This window comes from Apaloderma vittatum, unplaced genomic scaffold (genome assembly GCF_000703405.1).
Source record: "Apaloderma vittatum isolate BGI_N311 unplaced genomic scaffold, ASM70340v1 scaffold23556, whole genome shotgun sequence".
Lineage (NCBI taxonomy): Eukaryota > Metazoa > Chordata > Aves > Trogoniformes > Trogonidae > Apaloderma > Apaloderma vittatum.
In genome coordinates, this window is record NW_009721580.1 from 1 (window position 1) to 13,230 (window position 13,230).

At 40.3% G+C, this 13,230-nt stretch overlaps 1 protein-coding gene across 1 annotated transcript in view; it reads left to right on the plus strand.

Annotated features, from left to right (window-relative positions):
* Positions 1-9,913: 9,913 nt before the first annotated feature.
* MATN2 (matrilin 2) overlaps positions 9,914-13,230 on the plus strand; it is a gene marked incomplete at its 3' end in the record, with an annotated part of 41,931 nt that continues 38,614 nt past the window's right edge. Inside the window, exon 1 of the mRNA XM_009871458.1 lies at positions 9,914-9,980. Within this exon, the coding sequence (XP_009869760.1) occupies positions 9,914-9,980 (67 nt within the window). The remainder of the gene's footprint in view (positions 9,981-13,230) is intronic.

Genomic DNA, 13,230 nt, shown 5'->3' on the forward strand with positions numbered 1-13,230 from the left:
TCGCTGGCTGGGTCCTGCCGAGGGTATTTTGCTGCTCGAGAGAAACGTTTCCCTTTCCTTTGGGCTGTGCGTGGGTCTGAGCAACCCCCCTCACGTACCTCTTCCCTCTGCGTGCTTCAGTAACTCACCATAGAGCCGTTAAGGTTGGAAAAGACCTCCAAGATCATGAAGTCCATTTAAGAGTGTATGTGCTGTAAGGAAAAAAACCACAAACAAACAAATAAACCCCACTGTATTTTTAAATCAATGCAGAATCGGAGCCAAACTTTACCTAGAAACATTTGTTCAGCGAGTAGGCTGCAGGTAGCCCTGCCCTGGAGCAGTCACCGCTGGCAGGCAGCCTGGGTGCTGCCCGGGATTCCTGAGTTTGCTGGGAATGGCAGGAGAAGGGAACGGTTTGCTACATGTAGTAGCCTTACCCTGGAAACCCAGTCTAGATGATGCTCTTTAATCTTGTAAAAATTGCGGGGTTTTGCTTTTTAATCTTGTAAAAAAATGACCGCGTATTTCTGTTTCAGAAGACAGTTCTTCCCGTGTCGGACTAGCTGCTGTCACTGCTTAAGCGTGGGTTAGTGTGGGCTGAGAGGGAAGTATGCAACCTGCTGATATATCTAATGCTTCCTAAGTGCTTGGGTTTTCTTTCAGGGCGATCATTCAAGGGCTGAATGATCCTGACTGAGATCTGAAAAGGTGACGTGCTGTGTTACATGCTGTAGCTGTGCTACTTGTCAGACAGCTGACTACTTCGGAAGGAATTGCCATACTGAATCCCATCATAAATTCCCCTAAAATTAAGAGCTTAATAAAATGCACATATGGTTTTTCCATTAAATCCTACAAAATCTGGAAAATAATTTTTGAATTACATACTTCTCATATAGAAATGTCAGCTTCATGCAATGTATTTTTTAAACTTTTCCTTCTATACTGTATATCACTGTTACGACTATATTAATGAAATTAAATCTGATTTATCATGTATCTTAGTAAAATGTAGCACTCAGTTGCACAAGGCTGCAGTTAAGATCCTCAATCCTGCACTCAATATTCACACCTAATTGCTTTATATGAGTCTTTCCATTGATTTCACAGAAATTTCTCACAAGCAAACTAATGCACACTGTGCTCATGAGCTGGGACTCAGGTGTAATAGTAAAAGATGTTTTAGTCAGTCCAGGCAAACTAGGAAAAGGCTAATCAGATCTAAATACTCTCCCATGACTTATAAACTGGGAGGGTAAAGCACTAAATGCTGCTATTTAATTAAAATCTGGACATCACTAACAAGCTTCTTAGTGTACTCATCAGTTCTTGTTTTCTTTATAAGCAAGGAGTATTTGGAATGGAGTGAGTTTAATCCCCAAATTACAGTTTTATACTGGTACTGGGTTCAACCTGGGTTTGCAGATAGGTTTCAGAACTGTGGTGTTCTTTACTTTTATTTTTTTAAAAGCCTTTCTGTTTGCAATTAACAGTCCATTATGGTTTGTGACTGTACTTTACAGAAACAAAACTAAGCAGCCCACATATTTATTATATGTTGTATAATATATGCTCTCATATAAATATCTAATCTTCATGGTAAAAGTGAAGTTTCTCAGTTTTCCCATAGAATCATTATGGTTGGATGCTACTCTTCTGGGAACTTCGTGGAAACTCTGATGTCTAGAGAAATTTGGAACCAGAAAGTGCAAAAAAGTCTTCCCAAAAAGAACAAGATAATGAAAAGGTCTATTGTACAAGTGGAGCTAGGGAAAATCATAACATGGAGATGGATGCTGTCATAATTTAAGAATTCCCACTGCTAAGGCTTGCTGTGTGACCACTGGAAAATATGCAGAGTAAACCATACTATGGGTGCACTGTTCTACAGCATCAAGGTTGACTTTTATATGGCAAGTTTCGGAAATTACTGAAATGGTTGTCGACTTCAGCTCTGAGCAGGGTCTGATGACCTATGGATGTACTTTCTGATTAATTCTATGATTCTGTGATTCAGTAGTTACTAGATTTACAACAGTGGTATCAGGAAATCTATATGTAATTTAGATGAGTGACCTAAAAATAACTAATAGATCCCTTAATTTTCTTTATTTCATTAGAGGTGTAGAAAATTTAATTATACATGTAGTACATATACTCTAAGATCTTTAGAATAACTGAGCTTGTTGTGTAAAGGTCCTACCATGATATGTATGCCTCACAAGAAAATTTAATCCTGATCTTTCCTTTCTGATAAGCTGTGTGTTCTTGTGCGTATACTCATCAAGACGTGTGTGCTTACTTGACCTCTGTGCCTGGACAGACTAGACGTTCTTCCTCCATCCCCAATGCTCTTCTGACAGCTTCCAGAATGTTGCTGCCCTACTGTATCCTGTATCACCTTCAGATACTCCCAGCGTACTGGTACTCATATACAGTGTTGGGTTTGTGGCATCGTTTGGCTGACTACCAAATGTCAATCACCTCCCCTCTAGAAACTGCTCTACAATGTGTTTTGGTTCTTCCCTTTAATGTTTCAAAATCTAAGTTTATTTAGTCCACTGTCACATTTGATTTTGTTAGTCCAGGATACAACTCAGTTGTGGGCATTTGTAGCAGCAGTCAGGAGAATTAGGTCCTGATGGAGTTTCTTTCAGCTGCAGCTCAATTGCTGTACAAGGCAGGGGCATCTCTCAGTACAGAGAGCACTGGAATATCCTTTTAGCTGCCAAGGTAGGCATACGTGCTGGACAAGGACCATATGAAAGCATGGGAAACAAAGATGGAAGAATTTGTGAATGTATTGCTGTCGTCCTGTCCCCATTGCCATGCACACGTTTAGAACCAGCAAATTGGAGTCGCATGCTGGGATTGTGTGCTTCTGCAGACAGAAACCAACAACATGTGGCCATAAAACTTCCTGTCTGGAAGTAGATCTTCATGGACCCATGGAAAGAATTTGTCCCAGTCTTATTGTGCTGGAGTATACATAACTTCTGGTCCTAAACCCCCTGCAGATTAGGGTTACTCTTACTGTCTGGACTCTCATTACTTGAGATGCATAAAGACTGATGTTATCGAGTCAACAGTTTTGTTACTGTGGTGGCTTGCTGCGCTACTGTAAAAGCTGTTTGCATTTGGGTTGTCTGCCTCAGAATACACCTGAAATATTAACCAACTTTTAGGTAATAGGTTTCCCAGATTGATCTGATACTGCTGACAGCACGAATGGGCAAAGTTAGCCTCTTGAAAGGAGGCAAAGGAAGTTTTGATGAGGGAGTACCTCTCTGCTGCTTTGCAGGACTTCCTGAAGTGGTGAGTAGATGCATGTGCAGGTAGTGCCTGTCCTCAAGGTTGAGGAGCAGATGAGGAATTTACAAGTTTCTTCCTCACCATTTAACTGTATTGGTGAGATGCGGTTGACACCTGTGATTTAGGGGACCTGTGCCTGTCCTGTGCTGCTGAGCCTATTGAAGCCCTCCTTGTGCAGCAAAGAGTCACAGAAAATCCAGTGCCTCATTTATTGGAACATAGGGTGACAGCAAAGTGCTCCTTTGTTAGATGAAGGCAAGGTGTTGCTTCTTGCTGAAGTGCTAATTATCATCCTCCTGATCGTGGTCAGCTGCCCCCACACAACACCCACTGAGCTAGGGACAAATATCTTAAGATGTTGGACTCTGTAGGGCTCTATAGCTATTTTTCAGAACTGGAAAATGCCTGTGTCAGTAATTGGTCCAGAAAGATGGAGGAAATTATTAATACTCTGTGTCTTGATGTCCATGCCACACACAGTGCTTTTAATGAGTAATGGACGAATAATGCATGTACCAGCTTGAGGACAGTGAAGTACCTTGGAACATGTTGTAACTGATAGTTAACAGGGTTTTACAGTGCCTGCTGTCATTTAAAAAAAAAATTCTGAGGTGATGAGATTGAGGATGAGATATTTTGTGGCTTTCATGTAATAAGAGCTCATTGGTTTCCCAAGTAACTCACTATGCTTGAGGACAGATACTGGTTTTATTGACTTACATAGATCACTTGCAGTTCCTTTAATTTCAGCAAGAGCTTTTGACTTGATCACAGCTTCCTGTTATCTTAAAAATGGGTAGATAATAAGAACTTCAGCATGTTTTCCCTTTTATGCAATTATGTTCTTTATAGCTTAAAAACACTACAGTTAGATCTGCTGGCAGCTTAATGAAAGTAAATGACTGTCTCTTAACTATCAAAGAAAGCTGAAGGCAGCCTCTGTAGTGGTAATAACTGCTGCCTCCGGGACTCTTTTTGTCTTCCCTTTCCTTCCCATCTATAATGAGAATTTATAAAGGGTTCAAAAGAGGGGGTATTATCTGCAGTTACTGAAGAATTTGGTGTTCCATGTAATTACTTGTGCCAGTTCTAGTGGCCACTGGAGAAGGTGGAGATGTAGGGTTTTGTGGAGGTCATGTCTCTGGTTTAGACTTGGAAAGGAACTTGTACCACAAGATGAGGAAGGAGACCACCCAGAAGAGCAGGAGGCATGAGCTGAAACATATTACTACCCTGATTTTTCAGTTTCTCTTTCAGCATGATCTGCCCAGTGAAGACAGGTACAGTTTTAAGGTACCTGAATGAAAAAAGAAGGTGGCCTTCCAGGCCAGTGGAAGGATTTCCCCATTCTGTGTGAAAGAAATTTCCATAAAGTGAAGTAAGAGATGGGAGGACACTGATTTCAGCATGTGTCACAGAGCATCACTTCTCCCTTGACATTATTAGAGTTATCATAGTGAAGAGGACGAATCTTAATAACACACACCATGCAGTGGAGAAGGTCATTGATATATCACCACTGATGCTGAATGGTCTGTAGTGTCTCTGTCCAAAACATCCATCAGTCCTTTATGAGGAGACTCTCATGGAAAGATACTTGAAAGGGTAGAAACAGGCTTGTGTTGTTGGAGTGCTGTCCAACAGAAGAAATAGGTATTTTGAAGTCCTAATTTCATTTTTCAGTATTCTTACACTGTAATACATGAAAATTGAAAATCTGTAATAGTGCCTCAGAAAAGCTTTTTCAGGGATATATAGCTAAGCAAGCACAGGCAAAATTGGTAAGAAAACACCATGGAAATACTTAGCTCTTAACAGGCAGCCAGTTAGAGAGCAAGGGAGGCCTGAAAAGAACAAGAGGCCCTGTCTATTTCCTTTCCATCTTCTAGGGGAATCTCCTTGTTTATACCAAACCGTCTCAAGACAGCTGCAGATAGTGCAAGCAGCCCTGCACCTCTGTGAGCAGCAGTTACCACCCGTTATGAACTTCTTCCCATGTCCAAGCAGAGCAGCGTGCTGTGAAAGGTTGCTGTGAAAGCCCTGCGTAGGACCCCTTCTTCCTCTCTTCATGGGTAGAAGAATGGAACAGTGGAAGCTGATGCGTTTGATGCTTAATCTGGTTGAGCAGCATGGATTGCCACACCTCCTCCTGTTGTCTTTTGAGGTGTTTGGGGTGTTTGTCATACACTGACTTGGTCTTGGGTCTGCTCAGGGGAGTTGGCTCCTGGTGGTATAACACTGAATGCTCCTGCTGTGACAGCTGTAACTGATGCGCTTGAAACATTTTTCGGGTGGCCACAAAAATATGTAAGTCTATAAGTTTGGTACTTTGGGAATGTGGTTACAGCTGGTAGAGCAAGGGTTAGCCGGCAAAGTGAAGATACAAAGGGCTGTGCTAGCAGCCTGGCTTAAGCCTGCTGGGAAAATGAGGTGTTAAATACCCAATGTGGCACAGCGAACACCATCCAGCTTCTAGAGTGAAGACAGGGGACTCTGCAGAAAACCCAGGCAATAAACAGGGAACCGTGGGAGGACTGTGTGTGGAGAAGATGTAGAACCACAACACAAACTGGTTATGTACATATACAAGCAGCAGTGGACACAAGTATGTACCTTCAGCTACAGCAAAGCACACAAGTCCAGGCTGTCTTCACCTCAAGAAAATGGCACGGAAAATTTTGGTGTGGATGAAAAAGTGGCAGCAAGCTTCGATCATTAGCATCTGTTATCACATGCAGAGCCTTTGGCTTTGGGAACATTTTTTTTTTCTTATTAAAAATAGATGCAGTTTCACTTTAACTTTTATTTTAGGTTACCTTTTATATCAAAATCTGTAAGATGAGGTAACTAAAGTGCTCATCTGTTAAACACTTCTTTCTTTTGAAGTAGTATTTTAGAAAGGTTTGTGAGGGTAGGAGTGTGTTGATAATCTTTTTTTTTAAAATGAGAGTTGGATCTTTTTTGTAAAGAACTACTACTTTTTTAAAGATCTGTAAGTAGGTTTTATATTTGTGTATTTTGTATATTTGTGTATATTGTATACTGTAAGTAAGTATTTTCTGGTTAAATACTGAGATCTAAGAATCTAAGGTTTATGAATCAAAATGGAATACTATTGAATAGCAGAAATTATGTTAAGCTTGAATTAAAAGATCCCCAGAAGTGTAGGCACTGTTATTCAGTGCTTCTCTTTCTTTAGTACCCCTCCTACTTTGCAAAGGGACTGGCAAAATCATACGAAATTGAAAATTTACTGCTTTAATACGTTCCAGAATTTGGTGACAGCTTATGAATTCTTATGTAGGCATTTTGGTTCATATGATCAGCTAATCATATGATGTTTACATCCAATATAAACATTTTTTAAACAGAATTCACAGCAAACAAAGCTTTTTCTTTTTTTCTTTTTTTTTCTTATCTCTGAAGTTGCATGGAGACCGTTATGAACGTAGTGAATTTGACATTTTGACCAAATACCGAAATTGCTACAAAGGTATAAAATATGTTAAGTGCCAGAATGTAAGAACATTGGGGGTACTTTTCAGAGCTGGTAGGACTGTCCTGACTCACTTCTTTATCACAGTTTCCTTTGGTGTCATGCTGGTACTGAGTGGTTCAGCAACATGTTGTGCAGGTGCTCTGCCACAGTTTCCTTGCTTCTCCATTAGTGTGCTGTCAGGAAGAGGTAAAATAGCTTTGCTTAGAGATTAGCCTGTTCTTCACAGCTTTTTCGGATGGATAGGAAGGAGAGCTGAGTTAGAGCACTGATAACCAGGTGACAGCCAGACAGCCCTCTTGAACAAACTATGCCTGGTTCAGGTGTCGACCCTGTAAGGAGCATATTTCCCTGTGCTCCTTAGCTCCCTGAGCTTGACTTCTGTGTTTCTAAAACACTGGTGCTAGAACCAGCACGTATCCTTGAGGTCCATTTGCCTTTTGTACCGAAGGAACAGGCCAGAGAGAGAGAGGACAACCTCTTGCACAGCCCTATTTTTATTGTATGTTCTGATAAGTGGAGAGACAACCTGGGAAAAACTTTCATCAGTAATCTCCAGCAAAATTTTGTCCCATTTTCAGTGGTGTGTGCTTTTTGCAGTGTCCATTTCTTTCTGACTAGAGCACTGGAAATACTCTTCCAGTAAGACCATCCAGGTGTCCATGCTGCTGGGGCTCCAGGAAGTGATTTTTTGTGGCTGCTATTAAAGCAACAACTATTTACATCTCTTTTCTAGTTTTAATGTTCTTAAATCACGTGTTGCCCGTTACTGGATAATATTGAACATTTTTGAGTGCAAGGACTCAGTTCATTTTGCTCTCCGGCATGTACATCAGAACATTATGTTCACATCTAGGGATACTGAGTAGGATACACAAAAGGAAAAAGAGATGAATAGACAGAAAAATAGATCAATATGTAATGGTTGTGTGGGACAGACTGAAGAATAATGTATAAAATCTCCTTATTAAAGAGAAAATACTTACTCAGTATTTTCTTTTGTGCCAGTGCATACTCATGGTGGGGAAAAAATCAATTCTTTTTCTGACCTGGGCCATCTAGTTGCTTTCTGTTACAAATCTGTGACTCTATCTGCTTATCAAGTTTAGGAGCCTATTAAATTGTTTCAAACACCTTATTTACTTAACCAAGAATCACTGTTAAGATTTGAACTGCTTCTAAAGCTTCCATTCAGTTTCAGGAAAAGCAGGTCTTTATTGTGAAAGTGGGTAGTTTTATCCAATTCTTGTGCACCTGGGGCACCTCTTGACTAAGCTTCATCATATCACCAGTTCCAAGGCTGAATCTAACTGCTGTGAGATGCTGTCTTCACAACGCACAACAACAAAGTTTTGGGGGAAGGTAGAAGGAGTTGCTGTCTGAGGAAGAGAGATTTGGACAGGTTGGATCGCTGGGCCAAGGCCAGTCACATGAGTTTCAATAAGGCCAAATTCCGGGTCCTGCCCCTTGGCCACAACAACCCCCAACAGCGCTACAGGCTTGGGGAGGAGTGTCTGGAGAGCTGCCACGCAGACAGGGACCTGGGGGTGTTAATAGATGGCCAGCTGAACATGAGCCAGCAGTGTGCCCAGGTGACCCAAGAAGGCCAACAGCATCCTGGCCAGTATTAGGAATAGTGTGGCCAGTAGGATCAGGGAAATGATTGTTGACCCCGCACTCGGCACTGGTGAGGCCACACCTCGAGTGCTGTGTGCAGTTCTGGGCTCCACAGTACAGGAAGGACATCGAGGTGCTGGAGAAGGTACAGAGAAGGGCAACCAGAATGATGGGGGGACTAGAGGGTAAGTCTTATGGAGAGAGGCTGAGGGAGCTGGGGCTGTTCAGCCTGGAGAAGAGGAGGCTGAAGGGAGACCTCATCACTCTCTACAACTACCTGACAGGCAGCTGTAGTGAGACGGGTGTTGGCCTCTTCTCCCTAGTGAATAGTGATAGGACAAGAGGGAACGGGTTCAAGTTGCACCAGAGGAAGTTTAAATTGGATATTAGGAAAAACTTCTTCACCAAAAGGGTGGTGAAGAATTGGAATGGATTGCCAAAGGAGGTGGTGGAGTCACTGTCCCTGGATATGTTTAAAAACCGGATGGATGTGGCACTGCAGGAGATGGTTTAGTGTTAGGGTGGTGTAGGGCTGTAGGTGTAGGGCTGTAGGTTGGATTTGGTGACCTTAAGGTCCTTTCCAACCTTGATGTTTCTGTGATTCTATGATTCTATGAAGCCTGCCAAAAAGGGACATGATAATGTTGAACCTTTAGCACATCAGTCTTACCTTTCTGTTTGTGGGCTGAGCCAGCCATGGCTTTTGATGGTGCGCTGACAAACTCCTGGGCAGGAGTCACCTCTTAGTGTAGGAATTTTGCCTGTCAGTTTCCCCTTGCATGTGACAAAACCTCCATAACCTGTGGCAAGCTCAGTCTTCGAAGTCTCCTTGAATAAACAAGATTCATCCTCCACTGTTATCTTCATGGTAGCAACCATAGACAGTCTTCTGAAAAGGAAGCATGAGCTGTTGCCAGTTCTCATTTATAGTTGTTGTTTCTGGACTATTTCCCATGTCTTGTTTTAATTCTCCAAAAAGTTTTGAAGCAAGTATCCCTTGGACTGTAAGAATCACTAAACTTCTGGAAAAAAATACTGCAGAGTGCTGAGTAGATAACAAAAATATATTTGTTCTTCCTCAAACCTGTTTATGCTGACAGGCTGACTGAAACAAAGTTCCTTTCCTTATTTTAAAAATAATTATGAATGATTGCAAAAGTCAATACATTTTAAATGTTAACTGTGAACTTGAACTAACAATACTTATAAACACTGTACCGGATCTGCTAACTGCTTCTTTGTTAGGTAGATCTTCTTCCTTGAAGCTGTTGGTGTTATTCCATGCCGGTATATCTGCATGTTTATACATGATGGGAGGGAAGCGGTGTGGCTGGGTGGCAGACATAGTTATGGTGTACCTTTATGTATAATGAAAGAGCTCATCTCCTTCTCTCCTCTATTGCAGTTTCACATCCTTTAATATCCCTCTATTTCTTGAAGATGAAGAAAATGATTGCATGCTTTTTTTTGCTGTTTGGACATACCCTGCTTTCCACTCTCTGTGTTATGGCCAAAGATCTCCCTGGAGGACATTTCATCCGAAGAAGGGATGTTAATTCACAATCTCTACTAGGTAAGTTACAAAAAAAATAAACAAAAACCCCTCAAACCCCACCACCAAAAGCCACATCATATAACAAATGATAAAAGGCATGAACCAGCCGGCCAAACCGTGCTGAGTTAGTGTATGATAAAAAGGAGACTGTCATTTGCAGACAGGAATATAAGAAGGTTTGTTGAACAGTTAGCAACTGGTGAAACAAGGTGATTACTTTTGGGGGTATTAGTTCTGTTTTACATAAGTGGTATGAAATAAATATTTCTACAGGAGAGTTTCTTGGAAAAACACTTTATTTTCACTGTTTAGAGAAAATGCATATTGGTCCATGGAAGTTCTGTCAAAACTGCCTTTTATCATGCCAGCAAATTTTATCTATCCATGTGTATGTGCTGCGCGTAAGGAGGATTGAAGTCAGTGGCTACTGAAATGGACTTGGCCTTACATTACTTGGTGTTAATTGCCTCATTTTGTCAGATTAGTTTTATTTATAATGAGTAACTCATTTTTCCTCTTTTGTCAAAATTCTGAGGACATGATCTAGCAGCTTTATTTTGTGGCTGACATATTTTAAAATATAAGGTTCATCTCTCTCTTCTTGATCATTGCCTGTGCGTCATCACGCAGTTTGGTTGTCGACTTAATCTTCTAAGAGTTTATGACTTAGAATCATTTTCTTTTGCTCATTGTTTAAAGTCATTGTCAGATCCTGAAAACATAGCGTGGATGGAGTTTGGTGATGGCCCATCATTAGGGATGGGCCTATCAACAGTCACATAGTTCTCTCTCCAGCCACTGGGAGAGATTAAGTGGCCTTTCTCCCCATAAAGGTCGCCTAACCTAGGTGAATGTGAGGAATCTGAAATGTCTTGCAGAAGAAGTATTGGGAGGAAAGAAGAAGAAAGCAAGCCAGAACTTGAGAGGATGGGTGACAGAGAGGGGAGCACTGAGTTGTATCAGTGAAACTCTTCTCCACACCAAACCGAGTTCTTAAATATGTAAAATTTCATAAAGCACCATTCACAATCTGGCCTCTGTTAACTTAAAAACATTGTTTTTCAATCTCTATAGAACAAATTTAAGCCAAATGACAACAGATTTGCCTTTATTGTTCATCTTTCTCAAAACGCATAGATGCAGTTCTGCAACTGAAGGCTGGAGATTTAGTCCACCAAAAAGCACGGATGTAGAACAGCAAAGAAGAATATCCACATTCGCACCTTACTCAGCAAGACGCTCAAACTTTCTAAAATCCTAAATTCTGAAATGTCATTAAATAGCAGCCTCTCCTGAATATTTTAGTGACCCCAGCAAATAACATTAAGTGAGCTTATTACTTTAAGAAATAAACTACCTGTCTCTCTAGTAAATAAATGCAGTAGCAAGGTGTTAAGTGGAGAAACTAGAAGGTGTCACAGTTCTCAGCTTGCTTTTTTTCCCTATGATTTTTTTAAATTGCTTTTATAGCCTCTTTTTCATATTTTAAATACTGGGAAATAGATGAAAAGAATTGGCACTCAATATAAATCAGAAGACGTAGATTAAGTTATTTCTTTCTTCTTTGAAAAGTCAAGTGATTCATGGTCCCTGCATTTGGAGTTTAGCATGTGCAGGATGCAAACAATTCTGGCAGCTCTGGCTGCAAGAACCTTTTCAAGACATTAAGTGATGCAAGAAACTTGGGGCATTCTCTGGTCCAGCCCGTAAAGGTACGTGGCAGTTTGGAGTCAGACTCTTGGGCCTCGTGTTCTCTTACAGTAAATTAGGTCACGTGCTTCTGATTCAGCAGCACATATAAACAGTGGCACGGTTGAAACGTGCCCCTCTGTAAAGAACAGAATGTATAAAATGTGTGCCACTCTGCTGGAAAGCTGTAATGTTCCTTAAAAGAAATGAGAAAGAGCGGAGTCTAACCGTGATCTTGGTGACATTGAGTCTATTGACTTCATAAAATCACTCCCGGATTACAGCATTTTAACAGGGATTAGAAGCTGTCCCATTCTATATATGTATATTCTATATAGTAGCAGCAATGGCAGTCGCTGCTGTTCTGGAAAGATGTGTTTGGCAGGCAAAAGTGAGCAATATAGCTGCAAAGAACCAACAGATACCTGGAAAAATAATAAAAGCTCACATTTGGATTTGATTTTTTTCAAGGGGTGTTTTTAGGACTAAAATGAAGGATTATGCTACGTAAATATTAGTAGCGTTAAAATAATTTTATTCTTTTTTTCTTCATTTTACCAGTTTTTAAAACAAAAGTGTCCTACTGTGATAACTATTTACTGATAAAATACTACTAGTATAGAAGTAAAAGTCCTTGCTCCAGGAAACTGACAACTCAAATTAGCAAAATGGAATGGACGAAAAATCCTGTGGGATTGTCCACATAGAGATAGAAGTACTTGGGGATCCAGCTTTTGGGTGATTTAATTTTTTGGCAGCCATGCACTAACACTTCATAGATTTCTTAATTGTCTTGTTAGGGATAATAGCCTGTGCATGTTCATGAAGGTTTCAGAAGAAATTAACTATGTCTTTTCTATGTTTTTCTTATCCCCAGTCTTTTCTAAACCTCAGTATGTGTTAATTTGTCAGATCTTTGCATCATGTATTGTTGTTTAATATTATTATTGCTATAGATAATAATTTCCAGTAAAGATCTGGAATCTTTTGTGCAAGAACTAATTGGACACAAAGTTCTTGCAGCTCTCTTTGTGTGGCCTTTTAAAACCAAACTGCTTTACAGTTTTTTCTTTAAACACTGAATCAAACTTCAAAGTATTTAAAACTTGTCAATTGTGCCAATTTAATTAAATTTGCTTACATTTTCTTAAATCTTTTTTTGCAGCGTATTAGTTGTAGAATGTGTAGTTGCTTCAGAGATAGAAAGTATACATGGATTTCTTGTAGTAACAGAATTTGTATTAGATGGCTGGAAAATATTGTTTTAATGTAGGTGTATTATTGAAAGGATTGTTCCCATAGTCTTGCAAGATCTTGTAAAATAGCAGAAAGAAATAGGATGGTCCGTTTGTCTTTCCTGTAGCAGAGGGTGGTTGCCTTTCCCCTTATGTGACATATGAACTGAATTTTGCTTTCTCTTTCCCCTCATCTGTAATGTGATCCTGATTATTGGATCTTTGCCCTTACCCTGGTTCCTTGAAGGAAATTAGTCTTTTGTCTTAGAATCTTCTCTTTTAAAGGCTTTATCAGAGCTCCAGAGTTTTTACTTAGCTCTCTGACAAAACCGTTGTTCCTGCTG